This window comes from Myotis daubentonii, chromosome 3 (genome assembly GCF_963259705.1).
Source record: "Myotis daubentonii chromosome 3, mMyoDau2.1, whole genome shotgun sequence".
In the NCBI taxonomy this organism is placed as follows: Eukaryota; Metazoa; Chordata; class Mammalia; order Chiroptera; family Vespertilionidae; genus Myotis; species Myotis daubentonii.
In genome coordinates, this window is record NC_081842.1 from 201,618,852 (window position 1) to 201,634,043 (window position 15,192).

General features: G+C 56.5%; 2 protein-coding genes across 32 annotated transcripts in view; one reads left to right on the forward strand and one right to left on the reverse strand.

The window, feature by feature from the left end:
• Positions 1-1,987: 1,987 nt before the first annotated feature.
• Positions 1,988-6,790, forward strand: TMEM200B (transmembrane protein 200B). 4 transcript variants are annotated; one of them, XM_059690533.1, is made up of 2 exons: positions 1,988-2,129; positions 4,435-6,790. In XM_059690533.1, the coding sequence occupies exon 2, from the start codon at positions 4,455-4,457 to the stop codon at positions 5,382-5,384; it is 930 nt and encodes a 309-aa protein (XP_059546516.1). In that variant the 5' UTR covers positions 1,988-2,129; positions 4,435-4,454; the 3' UTR covers positions 5,385-6,790. The 4 variants fall into 4 exon arrangements, with proteins under 4 accessions (XP_059546516.1, XP_059546515.1, XP_059546514.1 ...); XM_059690532.1 differs by lacking the exon at positions 1,988-2,129 and adding an exon at positions 2,513-2,621; XM_059690531.1 differs by lacking the exon at positions 1,988-2,129 and adding an exon at positions 3,226-3,940.
• EPB41 (erythrocyte membrane protein band 4.1) overlaps positions 6,198-15,192 on the reverse strand; it is a 174,470-nt gene continuing 165,475 nt past the window's right edge. For 27 of the 28 annotated variants that reach the window (XM_059690506.1, XM_059690492.1, XM_059690500.1 and 24 more), the window contains 4 exons: positions 13,140-13,241; positions 11,925-12,005; positions 8,843-8,947; positions 6,198-8,162 (listed from right to left, as the gene is read on the reverse strand). In XM_059690506.1, coding sequence (XP_059546489.1) covers positions 8,849-8,947; positions 11,925-12,005; positions 13,140-13,241 — 282 coding nt within the window. In that variant the 3' untranslated portion in view covers positions 6,198-8,162; positions 8,843-8,848. Of the gene's footprint in view, positions 8,163-8,842; positions 8,948-11,924; positions 12,006-13,139; positions 13,242-15,192 lie in introns of those variants that run through there. The other variant, XR_009452051.1, reaches the window with a different exon arrangement.

Genomic DNA, 15,192 nt, shown 5'->3' on the forward strand with positions numbered 1-15,192 from the left:
GCAGGCTGCTGGCTGGGTGTCTGTGGGGCAGTGGGTGGCCTCTCTCAGCGTTTCCTCATCTGTAAACTAGGCCTAACACTGACTTCCTAGAACTCGCAAGAGAATTTAAAGAGGTTATATCTAGGACAGGGGACGCCTCTCTCCCCCCCCCCCAAATGACCCCAGGGAGGCTCCCCCAGTCCCAGAACCTGTGCTCTGTGCCAGGAACCCCGGGCAGAGGAGCAGCTGTTTGGTGGGCATTCACTTCGTGCCAGATGCTGACATGCGTGTTCTTATTTAATCTTCCAAACAACACTGGGAGGTATTAACCCCCCCCCCCTTTTTTTATGGAGACACAGAGAGCTGAGTCTTCTCTCCTGCTGTCTGAGTGGGGCCCGTGGGTGGAGATTAGGAAAGGGTGTGGCGCTTGGGGGAGACACAGGCCAGTCTAGGGCGTTGTGGGCAGGCACTGTGCTGGGCACAGGGCTCCAGGGGTGAGCAGGACAGATGGGGGAGGGGGAGGGCACAGACGGGAAGCAGACTCAGTTCCCAAACACTGACCTGTTTGCCAGCGCGCAGTGCTGCTCAGAGAAGGCTCATGTGAGGGTGCAGAGCAGGGTGGAGGAGGGGCTGACCTGGTCTGGGGGACAGGGCAGGTCTGAGGGTGAGTAGGTGCCGAGGGACGACCAGGGGAGGCTGGAGTGCAGAAGATTTGGGGGTGGAAACAGTCCAGACCCCCAGGCAGGGGAGTGTGAGAGGGCAGGGGCTGGTCTGTGGAGATTTGGGCGCAATGGGAAGCATTGGGGGTTGTAAGCAGGGGTGAGGGGTGGTTCGCATTCAGTTCAGAGCTGCGTGGTGCCCTCTGCATGGCCGGTGGGCAGGACAGGGCCCGGGCACAGGGGGAAGGTGCTAATTCCAGATCAGAAGAGCAGGGTTCAGGGCCGTGGTGAACTCAATGGAAGGGGGAGACCAGGGGCCTAAGGTGACCGACCCGTGCAGTGGTCTTGGGGGGCGGGGCGGTGAGGCTCTTCGCAGGGGGGATGGGAGGAGCCGGAACGGGCCAGGATCCCCGGGAGGCTCCCCTGAGGTCTGGCTGACGGGGAGGCTGGGCTGGTGGCCCGGCTGGGGGAGCCCCGACACGGGGGGCCGGGGAGGGGGAGCTGGGAGGAGCAGCAGGAAAAGCAAGTGGCAGACATCAGGGCAGGTGGAGGCCAAGGACAAGGTCGCCAGCCAGTCCAGAGGCGGGTCCCCGGGAAGAGCAGTGACAGAGCGGGAGGAAGGCGTCTGTGAGGGCGGGGAGGTGTGCGGGGAGGTGAAGTGCGGGGTGCGGGTCTCCAGGAAGGAGGTGCGGGAGGAAGGTCCGGACGCCGAGCGGAGGGCGTTCCGTCCCGGGCTCTCGGCTCGCAGGGGTGCAGCCCCGGCCCCCCGCTTTGGCCTCCTCCGGACGCCGCTCTGCTCCGGGTCGGTACCCGAGGAGGCTCGGCTCCCAGGGCGGCCGCGGTGGCTCCGGAAGATGCCGGGCCCGGGGCTGGGAGAGGCCCCTCCATCGGCAGAGGGCCGGAGACGGGTTCGAGGCCGAGCTCTGCCGGTGGCTTCGGGACCCCGCTCGGCCACGCGAGGGGGCGGGGGGCCCAGGCCGGCGACTTCCTGCCGCTCCCCTCCCCCCGGGCGCGCAGCCGGGTCTCATTAGCTCCCTCCCCCCGGCCGGGGGTCTCCGCGCCGGGGCGGGGCGTGTCCTAATCAATCCCAGGCCGGAAATTCCTCCCGAGGGGCCCGGGGGCTGCGGGAGCGAGGGGCCGGCGCGGAGCCTGGCCGGCCTCCCGCACTCCCCTCCTCCGGGCCCGCCCCCCGCATCATGGAAACTGGGCGGCCGGCCGACCCCCGCGCTCTGCTCCACATTCTCGCCTCTGGGGCGGGCGGGGCGCGGGGCCCCCCTCCGGCTTCGGGACAAGCACCCCCACCCCAGACTGGACGCATCTTCTAGGCTGTTAAGGAGGCCGAGCAGGACCCGTGACACCCATTCGGTTCCCTCAGCTCTGGCGGCCGGGCCCCCCCCCAATCACCCGCCCACTCGCCGTGAGCGCCGCAGGGGGATCCGGGCTGCGCCCCGCGGGAGGATGCGAAGCAGACACCATACGCCCATTTTACAGGTGAAGACGGTGAGGTCCAGGGAGAGGAAAGCCTGGCGAAGCAGGACCTCGGGCCGCCGCCTCCAGGCAGCCCCCCGGAGCGCTGGGCGTCCTCGAGCGCTCAGCCGCCCCCGCAGGTCCTCTCCCGGCGCCGGGACCGAGGGGCTCTGGGCGGCGCGGAGGGGGCGGCCCGCGAGTCCCGCCGCACCGAGCTCAGCCTGCGGGCCGGGCGGCGGCTCCCAGCCCCGCGCTCCGCCTCCCCGCGTGGGAAGAGGGCGCCCCCTCGGCCTCCGCGAGCGGCCACCGGGCTCACCTGCGCGGGTGCGTCCTCCCCGCGGCGGGGCCTGGCGGGGCGCGGGCCCGACGGTCCCCGGGCTCCCGAGGGCGGGGCCGGGCGGCGCGGGGCGGGGCGGGGGCGGGACCCGCGGCCCAGATTCGGTGGAGGCGGCGGCAGTGCCTGGAGCCGCGGCGCGCGGACTCGGACCCGGACCCACCCGGGCGCGGCGGCGCCAGGTGAGCAGAACTAGGGTCCGGGGTTTGTCCCCCACTTTCCCCAACTTTTTGCTGGGCTCCTCGTCCCGGAAAGGCCCGGGAGGCTGTTGGAGCCGGTCCTCCTCCTCCGGCCGAAGTGGGGACGAGGCGGAGGCGGGAGTCCGGAGTCCGAGAACTTCCCGAGACCGGGACCTTCGGGCCGGACGACCAAGTTTTGGCCGCTCTGAGCTCCCAGCGCCGACCCACACCCCCGAGCCTGGGGTCTCGGAGCGTGTCCCCATCTCCCGTCCTCCGCGGGGGCTCGGAGGTGATCTCCCCGAATTGGGACTGGGGCTCGCTCTGACCGGGGCACAAGCGGGTACCGGGCCTCGCCTCCTGCCGGGACGCTCCGTTGCTGCACCGAGAGGTGTCCGGCTCTGAGCTGGGCCCGGGCCCGGTGGAGCCCCCGCCTTGGGCGGTGTGACCCGGGCAGGCCCCTCTCGGCCGCAGTTGCCATCTGTGAAAACCCGGCGGTGGACGCGCGGATGCTGCTGCCCGTGCTGGGCCCTGGACTTCGGCTCTCCTCTCGCGGGCAGGGATGGGCGTCCTGCTTCGAGCTTCGGGGTGCGGATGGGGAGTGGGTAGGGGAGCAAGGCCTCCTCCCTGGGGCCTTGGGGCGGGTTCCAGCGCTGGAGCTGCTTAGAAACCAGATTCGGGATGTGAGGACGCCCCACTGGCCCGCGAGGTCCTAACCGTCCTCTCCTGCGGTCCCGGGGCGCCCTGGGCGGGGGCCCGTTTCTCCCCGCACCCTCCCTTCCGTGGGGGCCGTACCACACGCAGCCCGTTGCTCCTGCCCCAGCCCCAGCCCGGATCCAGCCCCCAGGCCGGGCTGGACCAGCAGCCGGGAGGGGCTTCAGCTGGCGGCCCGGACCCGGGGGCGGCCCGAGGCGCCGGGGCGGTGCTGCACTGGCCGGGACGCGGGCCACGGAGGCCTCGGGCGGAGGAGGCCGGAAAGGAGGCCAGGCGGCGGGAAAGGGGGATGATTCATCCGGAGGAGCCCGAGTTGGAAACGCTGCAACCTGGGAACAGCCTTGTCCGGGCCGAGGGGAGCGCCAGGAGGGAGTCCCGGACCAGGCGGAGTGCGGCCCCGCAGCCCCGGCCTCCTGCCCGCCGCAGCCTGGCTGCTGGGGGCGGGGCGGCCTCTTCTGCGCGGAATTGAAAGGAATCCTGGGCCACGTCTGCGCTGGTCGAGGTCAGAGCGGGCTCCCGAGTCTTGCTCAAGTCTCTCCTGCTGCAGCTCCATGGAGGAGGGGGCGGGCGGGAGGCTGGAGTCAGCGACACCCCCTCCTTCCTACGCTGCGGTACGTGAAGCGCAGTGTGGGGACGGGGGCCCGCGAGCGGCTCCAGCGGACCGGGCGGTACCCCCCCCCCCCTTTACTACGGTGCAGCCACGTGCGGGGGTGAGGTCGGCCCGGGCGGGACTTACACTGGAGACGCCGCTGCCGGGGCTCCCACACCTCCCGAGGCCCGGGACCCGCGGGCCGGCGAAGAGGGGTCGGCGGGCGGCCAGAGCCCCGCAGCCGAGGATGCGCCAAGGAACAGCCGGCGCCCCTCCCTCCTCTCGCCCGCAGGCTCGGCCAATTCGGGCTTCTGCCGCGCGGCCCTGGCTCCGAGCTCCGCTGCGGAAAACCGGAGTGGGGGCGGCTCCCCGCCTGGCAGCCCGGGAGAACCCGGGGGCGGCCGCCAGGGATCTCCAAGCGAGATCCTTGGCGAGGCGGCCCGACCTTCCCTCCCGGATCTGTGTCCCCGACCCTAGGCCCGTCGGTTCAGCCCTGCCTCCCGCTTCTCTCCACAGAGCGCCCAGACGACGGCGAGATGACGGCCGGGAGCCCCGGAGACCGCGGGGAGGTGCGGAGGAGTCCCGAGGGCCGCGTGTCGCGCCTGGGCCGCCGCCTGGGCCGCCGCCGGCGCCCGCGCTCCCCTCCCGAACCTCTGCGGGTGCGGGCGCGGCTGCGGCTGCGCTCGCCGTCGGGGGCGTTCGCGGCGCTGGGGGCGCTCGTGGTCCTGGTGGGCATGGGCATCGCAGTGGCCGGCTACTGGCCGCACCGCGCCGGGGCCCCGGGGCCGCGAGCTGCCAACGCCAGTGCGCCCCCCGTGAGCGAGCTGCGACGCGAGGGTCGCGGTGCCGGCCGGGCGCACGGCCCACACGAGCGGATGCGGCTCCTCGGGCCGGTGGTCATGGGCGTTGGCCTGTTCGTGTTCATCTGCGCCAACACCCTGCTCTACGAGAACCGCGACTTGGAGACCAAACGGCTTCGCCAGGGGGTGCTGCGGGCTCAGGCGCTCCGGCCCCCCGACGGCCCCGGCTGGGACTGCGCCCTCCTGCCCGGCCCCGGCCCCGGCCCCAGGACTCCCGGAGCCATCGGCTGTGTGGAACCAGAGAGTTGGGACCTGTCCCCGCGCCGGGGCACCTCCCCGGTCCCCTCCGTGCGGAGTCTGCGTTCAGAACCTGCTAATCCTCGCTTGGGGTTGCCTGCCCTGCTCAGCAGTTACCCGCTGAAGGGCCCGGGGCTGCCCCCACCTTGGGGTCCACGGACCCAGACTGGCCATGTGATTATCACCGTGCAGCCCTCGGGTTCCGGCATCGAACACTCCAAGTCTCTGGATCTGGGCCTCGGAGAGCTCCTGCTTGGGGCCCCGGCAGCTCGGGACTGTGCTCACCGAAGCTGGCCCCGGCTGGACCGCCTCAGCCTGGAGGGTTATACCAAGTTGGGAGGAGGAGGGGACTTCGGGGCTCCGGTTTGAGGAGCCGGGGCAGCCTGCTACGAGGCTGCAGCATGGCCCATCGTCATAGGACCAGGGGTCCCAACGTCTAGTAGATGCTTGTCACATCCCAGACTGGGGAATGGATGCTTTGGCCCAGCAGCTGCTAAGGCATCCTGACTTGCATGTCGGCAGAGAAATGCCAACTGCACAGGGTTCAATAAGCTGGAAAGTGTTTTCATGTGAACTCTGGAGACCAGCATGACTCGGCCTCAGGAATTCCTTTAGCCTCCGAAGTGGCCTTAGCCCTGAACAGGTACCTGAGGAGGCTGGAAGGCCAGGCCAGGGTGATTGGGAGATGCACCTGGTGTCTTGGCAAACCCCAATGGTGGGCAAGAACCCCTAAGACTTGGAAGGTAGGTTGAGATGTTACAGGTTGGGACAGACTCCCTCCAAGGTGGCACTGGTGATGGGGTTTGGGCCTCCAGGAAGATGGGCAATGGGGTACAGTTGTGACCCTTCACTGCCATCTGGGATGGGGACTGAGCCTTTAACTCTCACCACCTCAATCCCTTTCTTCCCTCAGCCATGCAGGGTATATCCTCCTAGGGCTACAGACTGCCAATGCCTCCTGCTGAGGGCCTGGCCCCTCCCAAGCAGGTCTGGGAGCCCCCTTCTCTCCTTGTCCTGGTCTATGCTGCAAAATCTCCCTTCTGTTGGCCAAAGGCATTTGCCAATTCTCAGAGACCTTTTTATACGATATTGAAGCTGCGTTTTGGCCAATGTGGGTAACTTTCTTTTTAGCAAGAGGGGAAGATTAACTTTAAAAGTTGATCAATCCTCACAGATTCAGTCTTTTTTTTTTTTTTGAAGTTTATTGAAAAATGCAGTACAAGAAGCAAGACCAAACACTTGTCTAAACACTACAGCCACTTCTCTTACTACAAAAGGCCAAAACAGCAGACTTAATTATTGCCTATTTAACCTAAGGATTTTGCCAATTTGATTCTGCTGCCATAGTTCCTATTGTGTCAAATGTAAACAACTACTTGATATGATTCATAATTTTTTAAAATTTTACAAAGCTCCTTCATTTTTGTCACCAAAATAATACATTTGAGAGAGATTTGTAAAACCACCAGCCTGGGGCTGAGATCCTGGCAGACAGTTCCCATGAGCATTCCTGGGGGTCGGTAAGGCCACAGCCGTGGCTCCAGTCGCTGAGATGACTGCTGTCCCCTCACCCTCCGCTGCCCTGCTGCACAAACGGGGGTGGGGGGTGGGGAGGTCTGGGAAAGGCGTTGAAGACGCCCTGACAGCCAGGCTCTGTGGGCCCTCCGCTTATAAATGCAGGTCCGGCGTGGTGGGTGGGTGGGTGGCAGAGACCTCGGGTGGCTTGGAGGAAGTCTTTATTTCTCAAGTGAAATAAAAATAAAATTGCAGCAAGAGTTGTTACTGTGATGTGTCTGAGTCACTAGGAAAACTGCCAAGTCCCTTTCCTCTTCATTTCCTACCTGGACAGAGTCTGCTTTTCTTCATGCGCACACACACACACACACACACGCACACACAACTGCAGAAGAAAAAGTCTGACTATTGCCAAACCTCAGGATCTGTCAGCAGAGAGGGAGGAGGGGGAAGAGGCCTGGAAGGACACCCCTCATGCTAGCTTGTCCCCAGTGTGACTTCCTGGTGCGGGAAGGGCGTTACAGATCTGCTCCAGTTTACAGACAGGGAGCAGCAAGGAGAAGTGTGCTGAGCTGGTGACAGAGCTGAGGGAAGGGTAGGCCCCTGACGCGTGGTCCTGTGCTCTGAGAGCTGCCACATGGTCGGGGTGGTCACCTGGAAATGTTCTTTGCGGGACCTGAACGAGGTGAACCCCCCATCCCCCTGTGTGCAGTGCACATTCCCAGAACTAGAAAACCTTTCAAAAACCTCATTCATTTTCTTTGCCCAAATCACCACTAAAAATGTGCCATTAGTGCTTTTGGCCCAAAGTGCCTATTTTCCTGTGAGTTTTGCTCTCCTGAGATGGGAGGTGGGGGAGTACCTAGCAGAGCCAGGGCTTCTGGTGAGGTAAAAGGGGTCGGAGGGCAGGACGGTGAAGGCCACGGATCTGTTAAAACATTCACAGTATCAGATAGAGCTGAGCAACTTCTTATATCTTTGATCTAAAGAATCTCCAAAAAGAAAGAACAGGAGGGAGGAAGAAAAAGCAATGCCACATTCTTGGCAGAGGTCTCTGCCTCCCCCAACCACCCTCCGCAAAGGGACAGGGACTCTGCTGGGTCTGTGGATCAGGGCAGCACCCTGCCCGACATTCCTGTAAAGTCACATCATTGGCTCTGAGAAAGGGCTGGTTTTTAAAGTTTCTACTGTCACCCAAAGGGTATAAAACTAGGGGAGAGCAGGGCAGCCCCATGCAGCTGGCTTTGGCCCCAACACAGCGGACAGAGTCTTTGGAGGCTTCCAGAAGAATTCTGTGGGCCCTGTCAGCATCTGGGTTGGAAATCAATGGGGAGAGGCTGGGCTGAAGGGGTTACAAACCACCCCATAAAAAACCAAAAAGCTCTTTAAAAACAGTTCGTAGAGTGAAAAGTTGAACAGTTCTAGTATCACAATATAGAAAAAGGTATTCAAAAGGTCAGTGATGTCTAAAAGACTCTGTTGGTATAAACTCCAAATAGAAAATGAAATTAATTTTCTGGTGGTTTAGAACCTTGAAAGTCTGAAGTCTGACTATTGCAGGTTAGCTTCTTTGTCGTTTCTCTGGTTTTCTCTTGGATGGGAGACGGGCAGGGAGTCGGGGGTAAGTGATTCCTAGAGGAAAGAAAAGCAAAGTTGATAAATCCTGCAGGGAGACTCACCCAGTCCCATCACCAAGTTCTTGTGGCCACAAGTAATAATCAAGGCCTGCGCGGTTTTACAGGACCCAGTCCTGACTGGTGATGGATAGCATCTTCCAGTCATTTGTAAATCACTTCTAGGCATGAATTTATCTGGATCCCTGTCTCTCAAAAAGCAGCTACCCTGCTGCCAACTCTCTAGTCTGCTGCGAGAACTTCAGTCATTTCTCCCTGTCCCCCAGCCCCTCCGTCTCCGGGCAGCCTGGCCCTGTCTTTCTTGGTTTTGTTCTCTGGCTCTTCTCCGTGAGAGCAGAGAGCAGAGAGGAGAAGGGGAGGTGCGCAAGGTGGAGCAGCAGGGACTGCATGAAGATTCAGGAGGTGGGTGGGGTTTGCTTCCACATTTGGGGTATCGCCTCCAACCAGCACTGCAGGCACTAAGGGCGGGAGGACACAGGAGACCTGGCTGCTTTAGTTGGAGCCAAATACTTAATAACCTCCTATGTCGCCCTCATCAACCTCTCCTCTGCCTTCACTGTACCCAGCTCCAGGGTGGACGCCTCTGGGGGGATGGCTCCCAGAGTGGCCGGGTTCCTGGCCAGTGCTCTCTGAGGCTGGAGGGGGAGCACCCTCCACTACAGCAGGAATAGCCCCTACCTGAGCTCATTCCTCAGAGATTTCAGTCTCCTGATGGACGACCACCTTGGTCACTGACATGTCCGGGTGCTGCTCCTTTGCCTCCTTGATGGCCTGCACCAGGACCTGAGGAGGACAGAAAGGGCACCCATCAGGCAGGAAGCAGCTTGGCCAGTGAGGTAAGGTCACAGGACAGCATTTTCCTGGCAAATTCAATCCTGTCTGCAGCACCAAGGCAGCATTCAGGCTAAGCCAAGCTGATGATGACCGTCTCCACTCTATCCTGCACAGGGAGGCTCCTGGATAAAGGCACAGAGACAGGGAGGGTTAGAGCATCTTTAAGGAATCAGAGAGGGACTTCAGGGGTGAAGGCTGCGCCTGCTGGGTGGGTCTGGGAGGATCCACTCAGAAGTGAGTCTAAAGGACAAAGCGAAATCTGTGTTCAGCAAACGGTGCCTGGGAAGCTCAGAATAGGAGAGGAAAAGGAAGATGCGTGCTACCAAAAGGAAGAGGTGGCTTTGGCTAAAGTAGGGAGAAGAAAGGAAGAGCAGGAGAGCCTAGTTCCATGCCATGTACTAGCCTAACCACATTACTTATTATTATGTAGTTAATCTTCACAACAACCCGGTGCACGAGGGCGGAATCATTATTTCCCTTTTATAAACAGGGAACTGAGGTTCAGTGGTTAAAGTGCTGAACGTTTCACAGCTAGTAAGTAACGCAACAGGCGTTTTAACTCAAGTCCATTGGGCTTTCCTCTTTACCACATGGTTTATCAGATGGGGGGGGGCTGTCTTAGCATCTGAAGGGGTTTGATCATTTCAGGGAAGCTAGAGGGAGCAGCGGGAAAGAAGAGCAATGAAGCCACTACTCTCCTTGGGCTGCAAGTCTCTGAGCCTTTAGCCTTTGGAGTCTGGTGGCACACCAATTCTCAGAGAAGTGCCCCCCCTCCCCCCATTAAAAAGGACTCTAGCTAGATTTGACCAGCTGACTGTTGATCCAGCTCTTAAGAACCATCTCTAAGCCTGGCTGGTGTAGCTCAGTGGTTGACCGTCGACCCATGAACCAAGAGGTCTCGGGTTTGATTCCTGGTCAGGGCACATGCCCGGGTTGTGGGCTCAGTCCCCAGTAGGGGGTGTGCAGGAGGCAGCCGATTGACATTTCTCTCATGCATTGATGTTTTTCTCTCTCTCTCTCCCTCTCCCTTCTTCTCTGTCTAAAAATCAATAAGAAAATACATATTTTTTAAAAAAGAACCGTCTCTAACCCTTGGCTGGTGTGGCTCAGTTGGATGAGCATCATTAGGGCACCAAAAGGTTGCCAGTTTTATTCCCAGTCAGAGCACATGTTCAGGGTTGCAGGCTTGATCCCCAGTAGGGGGCTTGTGGGAGGCAGGCAATTGGTGTTTCTCTCTCACATTGATGTTTCTCTCTCTCTCTCTCCCTCTCCCTCCCCCATCCCCTAAAAGTCAATAAACATCCTTTTAAAAGAACCATCTCTAAGATGGAGCAACAGGGGAAGAAGGGAAATCCTCTTTTGATCTTTGTTTTGGTTAATCCTCACCCTCCTTGACCTCTTTTGCTCAACTCATCTGCTCATGCTTCAAGGCCCAGCCCACGCCCTCTCTGGTTACTCCGGCCTTCACCTGCCTCTCTATGAAAGCCGGCATCACACAACTTCTCCTGAATAGTCCTCCTTAAAGTGCTCCCGCAACCCATCCAGGGGCCACCACACCTCCTTTCACGTAGCCCTCAGGACCTAGAGAACTGCGGGACCCCGAGCATCTCTCTGAGCTATCAAGTGTGCTTGTCCCTGTGTCACAACAGCCCTGAAGAAACCTCCGATTATCTTTATTCTATAGAAAGGGAACCACATCTCAGAGAAGTAAAATCATCTGCGCAAGGGCATGCACCCCGTGAGCTATGGAGTCAGGATTCAACCCCGGTCTATCCCACCCTGAGCCCCACGCACTTTCTCCGCCCGCCGCTCTTGCTGTCCAGCACAGACTGAGCGAGCACAGAGTGGGGGCCCAGATCACATGAGACTGAGGAGGGGTGCAGGCTGGTGATGCAGCAGGATCCACTGAGCTGGGGCAGACAGGCTGCAAGGCCTCTCACTTGGGTGAGCAGCCTTGCTGCTGGGACCCTGAGCCCAGCATTCTTAGCTGTAAGTCTCAAGCCTGCTACCAAGGGAACAGCCGGCACTCAGCTCAAGTTTTCATTTCTTTTTTTTTTTTAAGGCACTCAGCATATCAGCATAGAGGCCACAGCATCACTGCTCTGGCGCTCCTGTCAGTGATTCCAGAAGCATCTGCATGCAGTGTCTTCCACCCCCTCTTCTCTGCAGCATTAGTTCTAACCTCACTGGCAGAGAATTGGGAACATTAATCCTGACCTTATTATTTGCTAATTGCTTGTAGCACACAATTAGCACCTAATTAACATAAAAACATAGAATTTAGCTCTCAGAAAGGCCCAGAAATTATCTAGATCAACGTACTCTTTTAGGAGAGGGAAAAAAAAAATCAGAGTTAAAGTGATTCGCCCGAGGTCACACAGTGAGTCAGTGGTAGATCTAGGGCAGAAATCAAGTCCAGTCTATGTCCCCCTAGTTGTGTCCTCAGCTACCACAGCCCTGAGGGTAGAGGTCATACCTTCCTTTGGCTTCGATGTCACCTGCTGTCCCTAGCGGAGGCTTAGGACCCGATGTCCCCCGCATAACAGCTCCAGTTACCCGGAGCCCACCTTGTGCCACATGCTGTCTCTCACTTCAGTTTACAGCCTTGGGAGGAAAATGCCCATCGTATAGATGAGGAAGCGGAGGCCTAGGGAGTTGAGAGCTAGGATTTGCTAAGAACTAGGATTTAAACTCAGCTGTTTGGAGTCTGAGGTCCATTTCTTCCTGTTACACCTCCTTGCTTCCCCAGTCCACGGCCCCCACCCACGGCCTCTGTGATCTGATTCCCTCTGTCTCCCTTCTTGCGTAAGAGCGACAGTAGCTGAGGGGGCTCTTTGGAGGTGAAGCTGGCAGAGGTGTCTTTTGCATCCACCAGTCTTCCTGCCCAGGACCCCTCCCATGCCCAGGGTCTCCTCAGCATTCCCACCTGGTCATGGTCAATATCGGCATCTCCTGTGATCACAATTCTCTTTTCAATCCGGGTCTCTGATATCCCACCTTTGACCGTCTGAAACCAAAGGGAGGGGGTCATATGAGAAAGAAAGAAAAAGAAACAGCAAGGGATTATTCTGAAAGTTCCACTCTAAATTTTAATCTGCTGCTAGGTGCTGGATAGGATAGCTTCTCACCTACTTGTCCAAAATCTTGGCTGAACCTGCTAAATGAACACACCTCTATCCCCTTGGGTTGCTAAAATCTTCAGTAAGTGAAACCGAAAGTCAGAATTCTCTAGTTGTTTATTTTCCCCTTTTTCTTTCTCATAAATACCACAGAAATTCAGTGAGTAAACAAAATAGGTCTATTTTGTTCCTTCATTACTGTATATTTTATTTGACTATTTTCAGGAGGGGAAAAAAATCAGAAGACTGACCAAAAGCCTCACACAACTTGAAATTGGGTTCTTTAAAGCATTTTCATATTATTGATGTCAAAAGGGCCTCAAATAATCCCCTCAGCGTGGCTTGGTTTCCCGACTTGACACATGAAGAAAACCAAGGTCTAGGTATGCTAAGTAACTGGCTTCCAGTCATCCGTGTGTTGATGGGGGAGCTTGGTCAGAAATCTAGATTTCCTGCTTATAAGAAAATGCATTTTCTTCCAGTGCTACAGCAAACATGGCTTGTCTCTGACTTCCCGAGAGCAGTCCCAATGTTAGACACGTTGTCCCTCTTGCCCTCCTAAGCACTACTGTGATAATTCCAATATTTCAGCATCCAAACTCTAGTTCCCATGGCCCTGATCCTGGACATGACATAAAAACTCCTTGTTGGACCCCGAGTTCTGATTTCTTGGCTTGGAAAACATGTTTGCATTATAATACCAACAAACTTGCCCTTAAACTGACTTTTTAAACTTACCTCCACCACCAGATAAGAGACTCACTAATCGGAGAGACAGACGGATGTGAAAAGAACAACCACATGTGACTTATGAGACTAAGTAGGCAGGGGTACTCTCAGGGTCTCTCCAGGTTTATTCCTGGGGAAGCAGCAGGTCCTTCCACCTGGGACACTTGGCATAATTTGGCTCAAAGGGGATGGAGTAGAAAACCCTGGTTTATGGACCAGGGTCGTTCCTGCAGAGAGGCAGTGAGCTTGCTGCACCACTGGATTCCAGCAGGAAGCACTGGCTGGTCTGTTACCTTGGTAATCTGAGTTGTGGTGGTGCTGCTGGTGGTCTCAGAGGTGATGGTCTGAGCTGTCAGCAAGACTCCTGGGTCCAAGTCCCCATTGCTCTCATCAGTCTACAGAGGGGAAGGAAGCACAACCCGTCATTATGCCTCAAAGGAAGCCTGGTGGGCAAATGCAGGATGCAGTTTTGCTCTTTAGCTGTCCATTCTAAATCAAACCCCCCGATTCCTTTACAGTGATCTCTTAATAAATCAAATTTTAAAAAATACCCTGGCAACATGGCTCCCTCTAAAAAAGTTGGAGGGGCCCAGTTTCCCTTAGCACTGGGTCAGTAATAAGGGTAGATCAGAAAGAGGAGGCAGTGTGTAGCCGTAGGTTCAACAAGAGTAACAATAACTACGCACTGTCACATCTTTCCGATGCTCACACAGCTCTATGAAACAATTCAAAGGGACGAGGTCTATACTCCCAGGTAAGAAAACTCAGGCTCACAGAGGGAATGACTTGCCCACAAACTCAAAACTAGTGAGTGGCAGTTGTCCTCTCTACAGATCTGGAGCTCTTTATACACAGCACCCAGAACGGAAAGGGGCAGGCCCCTGGTTGCTGAGGCATGGGTGGGTTCTGAATCCTAGGGAGAGCTTTCCAGAAAGGCCCGGGAAAGGCCAGGGAACCTCAGGCTATCTTCTTTGAAGATGGAGATGGGAGACTAGAACAATGAGGTAGGAAATGTCCATTTAAGGCAAAGTGTAAGGAGATATAGACACTATCTCAAAGACATTTCTGGTAACAACTCTATAATATGGATCCTCCATATTATAGGAGGGATTTAAAAGTATTCAGGCCCTGGCTGGGTAGCTCAGTTGGTTAGAGCATCGTCCCAATATGCCAAGTTTGTAGGTTCAATCTCTAGTCAGGGCACATAAAAGAAGTAACCGATGAATGCATAAATAAGTGGGACAACACATCGATATTTCTCTCCTTCTCCCCCCCTCTACATTAAAAAAAAAAAAAAAGTATTCAAAATACACTTCATCTATATGGAGAACGGGGCTGGGCTACTTCTTGTTTCTCTGGAGCTCACCACATTATGAGAAAGACAAACATTTTATGACCAGGCTGAGAAAGGACATTAGCAAAAAGGAAGAGGGATGGTTGGTAGGGGCCAAACTCAACTTGATGAAAAGTTAGGGCCTTTAGACTCAGACCGGCTGATTAACCCACAATCATTATGGAAACAAACAAGACTAGGAAGATAGAGGCTGCCTAGAGCAACATGCTTTTCAGATGATAATGATCTAAAATACCTGGTGCTGGCATTGCACATTGTCTCAAAAAGGAATTTAGAGAATAGCAATTATTTTCACAAAAAATCCTGAAGCAAACATGTGTTAGGCCACTATCATTCTTTGCCACTTTATACAAGTCATCTGTATTATAAGCAGAGGCCTCCAACCTTTTTATGAGTAGGACTACATTTTATTAAGGACTACATTTTATTGAGATATGGGGTGGGGGATCAGGTGGAGGAAGGAGAAGAATTCCTAGCTTGGTTCCCTTCCAAGTAGGAATTTAGACAAGACAAAGAGAAGGAACACGGTCATGTCACCTAAGTCTCGCACATATAGCACTATCATACTGTATATTACTGGCTAGTTTGCTGATACTTTCTTTAGCCCAGACCCTCTTATCTACCTTAGCTTCAGACTTAACTAATATTTACTGCACTCCTACTATGTGCCAAGCACACAATGCAACTGTTATCTCAATTACACTTAAGTAGGTCCTATTATATACTCACTGTATATACTTAAGAAAACTGAGGTCCAGAGAGGTAAAGTAATTGGTCACAGTTCTATAGTTAATAAGCATTTGAAATGAGACTTAAAACACGAAACTTCTTGTTTGAAGACTGAGGTTTGGGTCCCAGTTCAAATAACTGAGCAAGTTAGTCTGACTCCTCTGAGTTTTAGTTTTCCCATTTATAACAGGTAATACTGTAGTAAGTGCTCTGTTTCCACCATAGCATTGTTTTGAAGGTCAAAAGAGATTACAGAAATAATT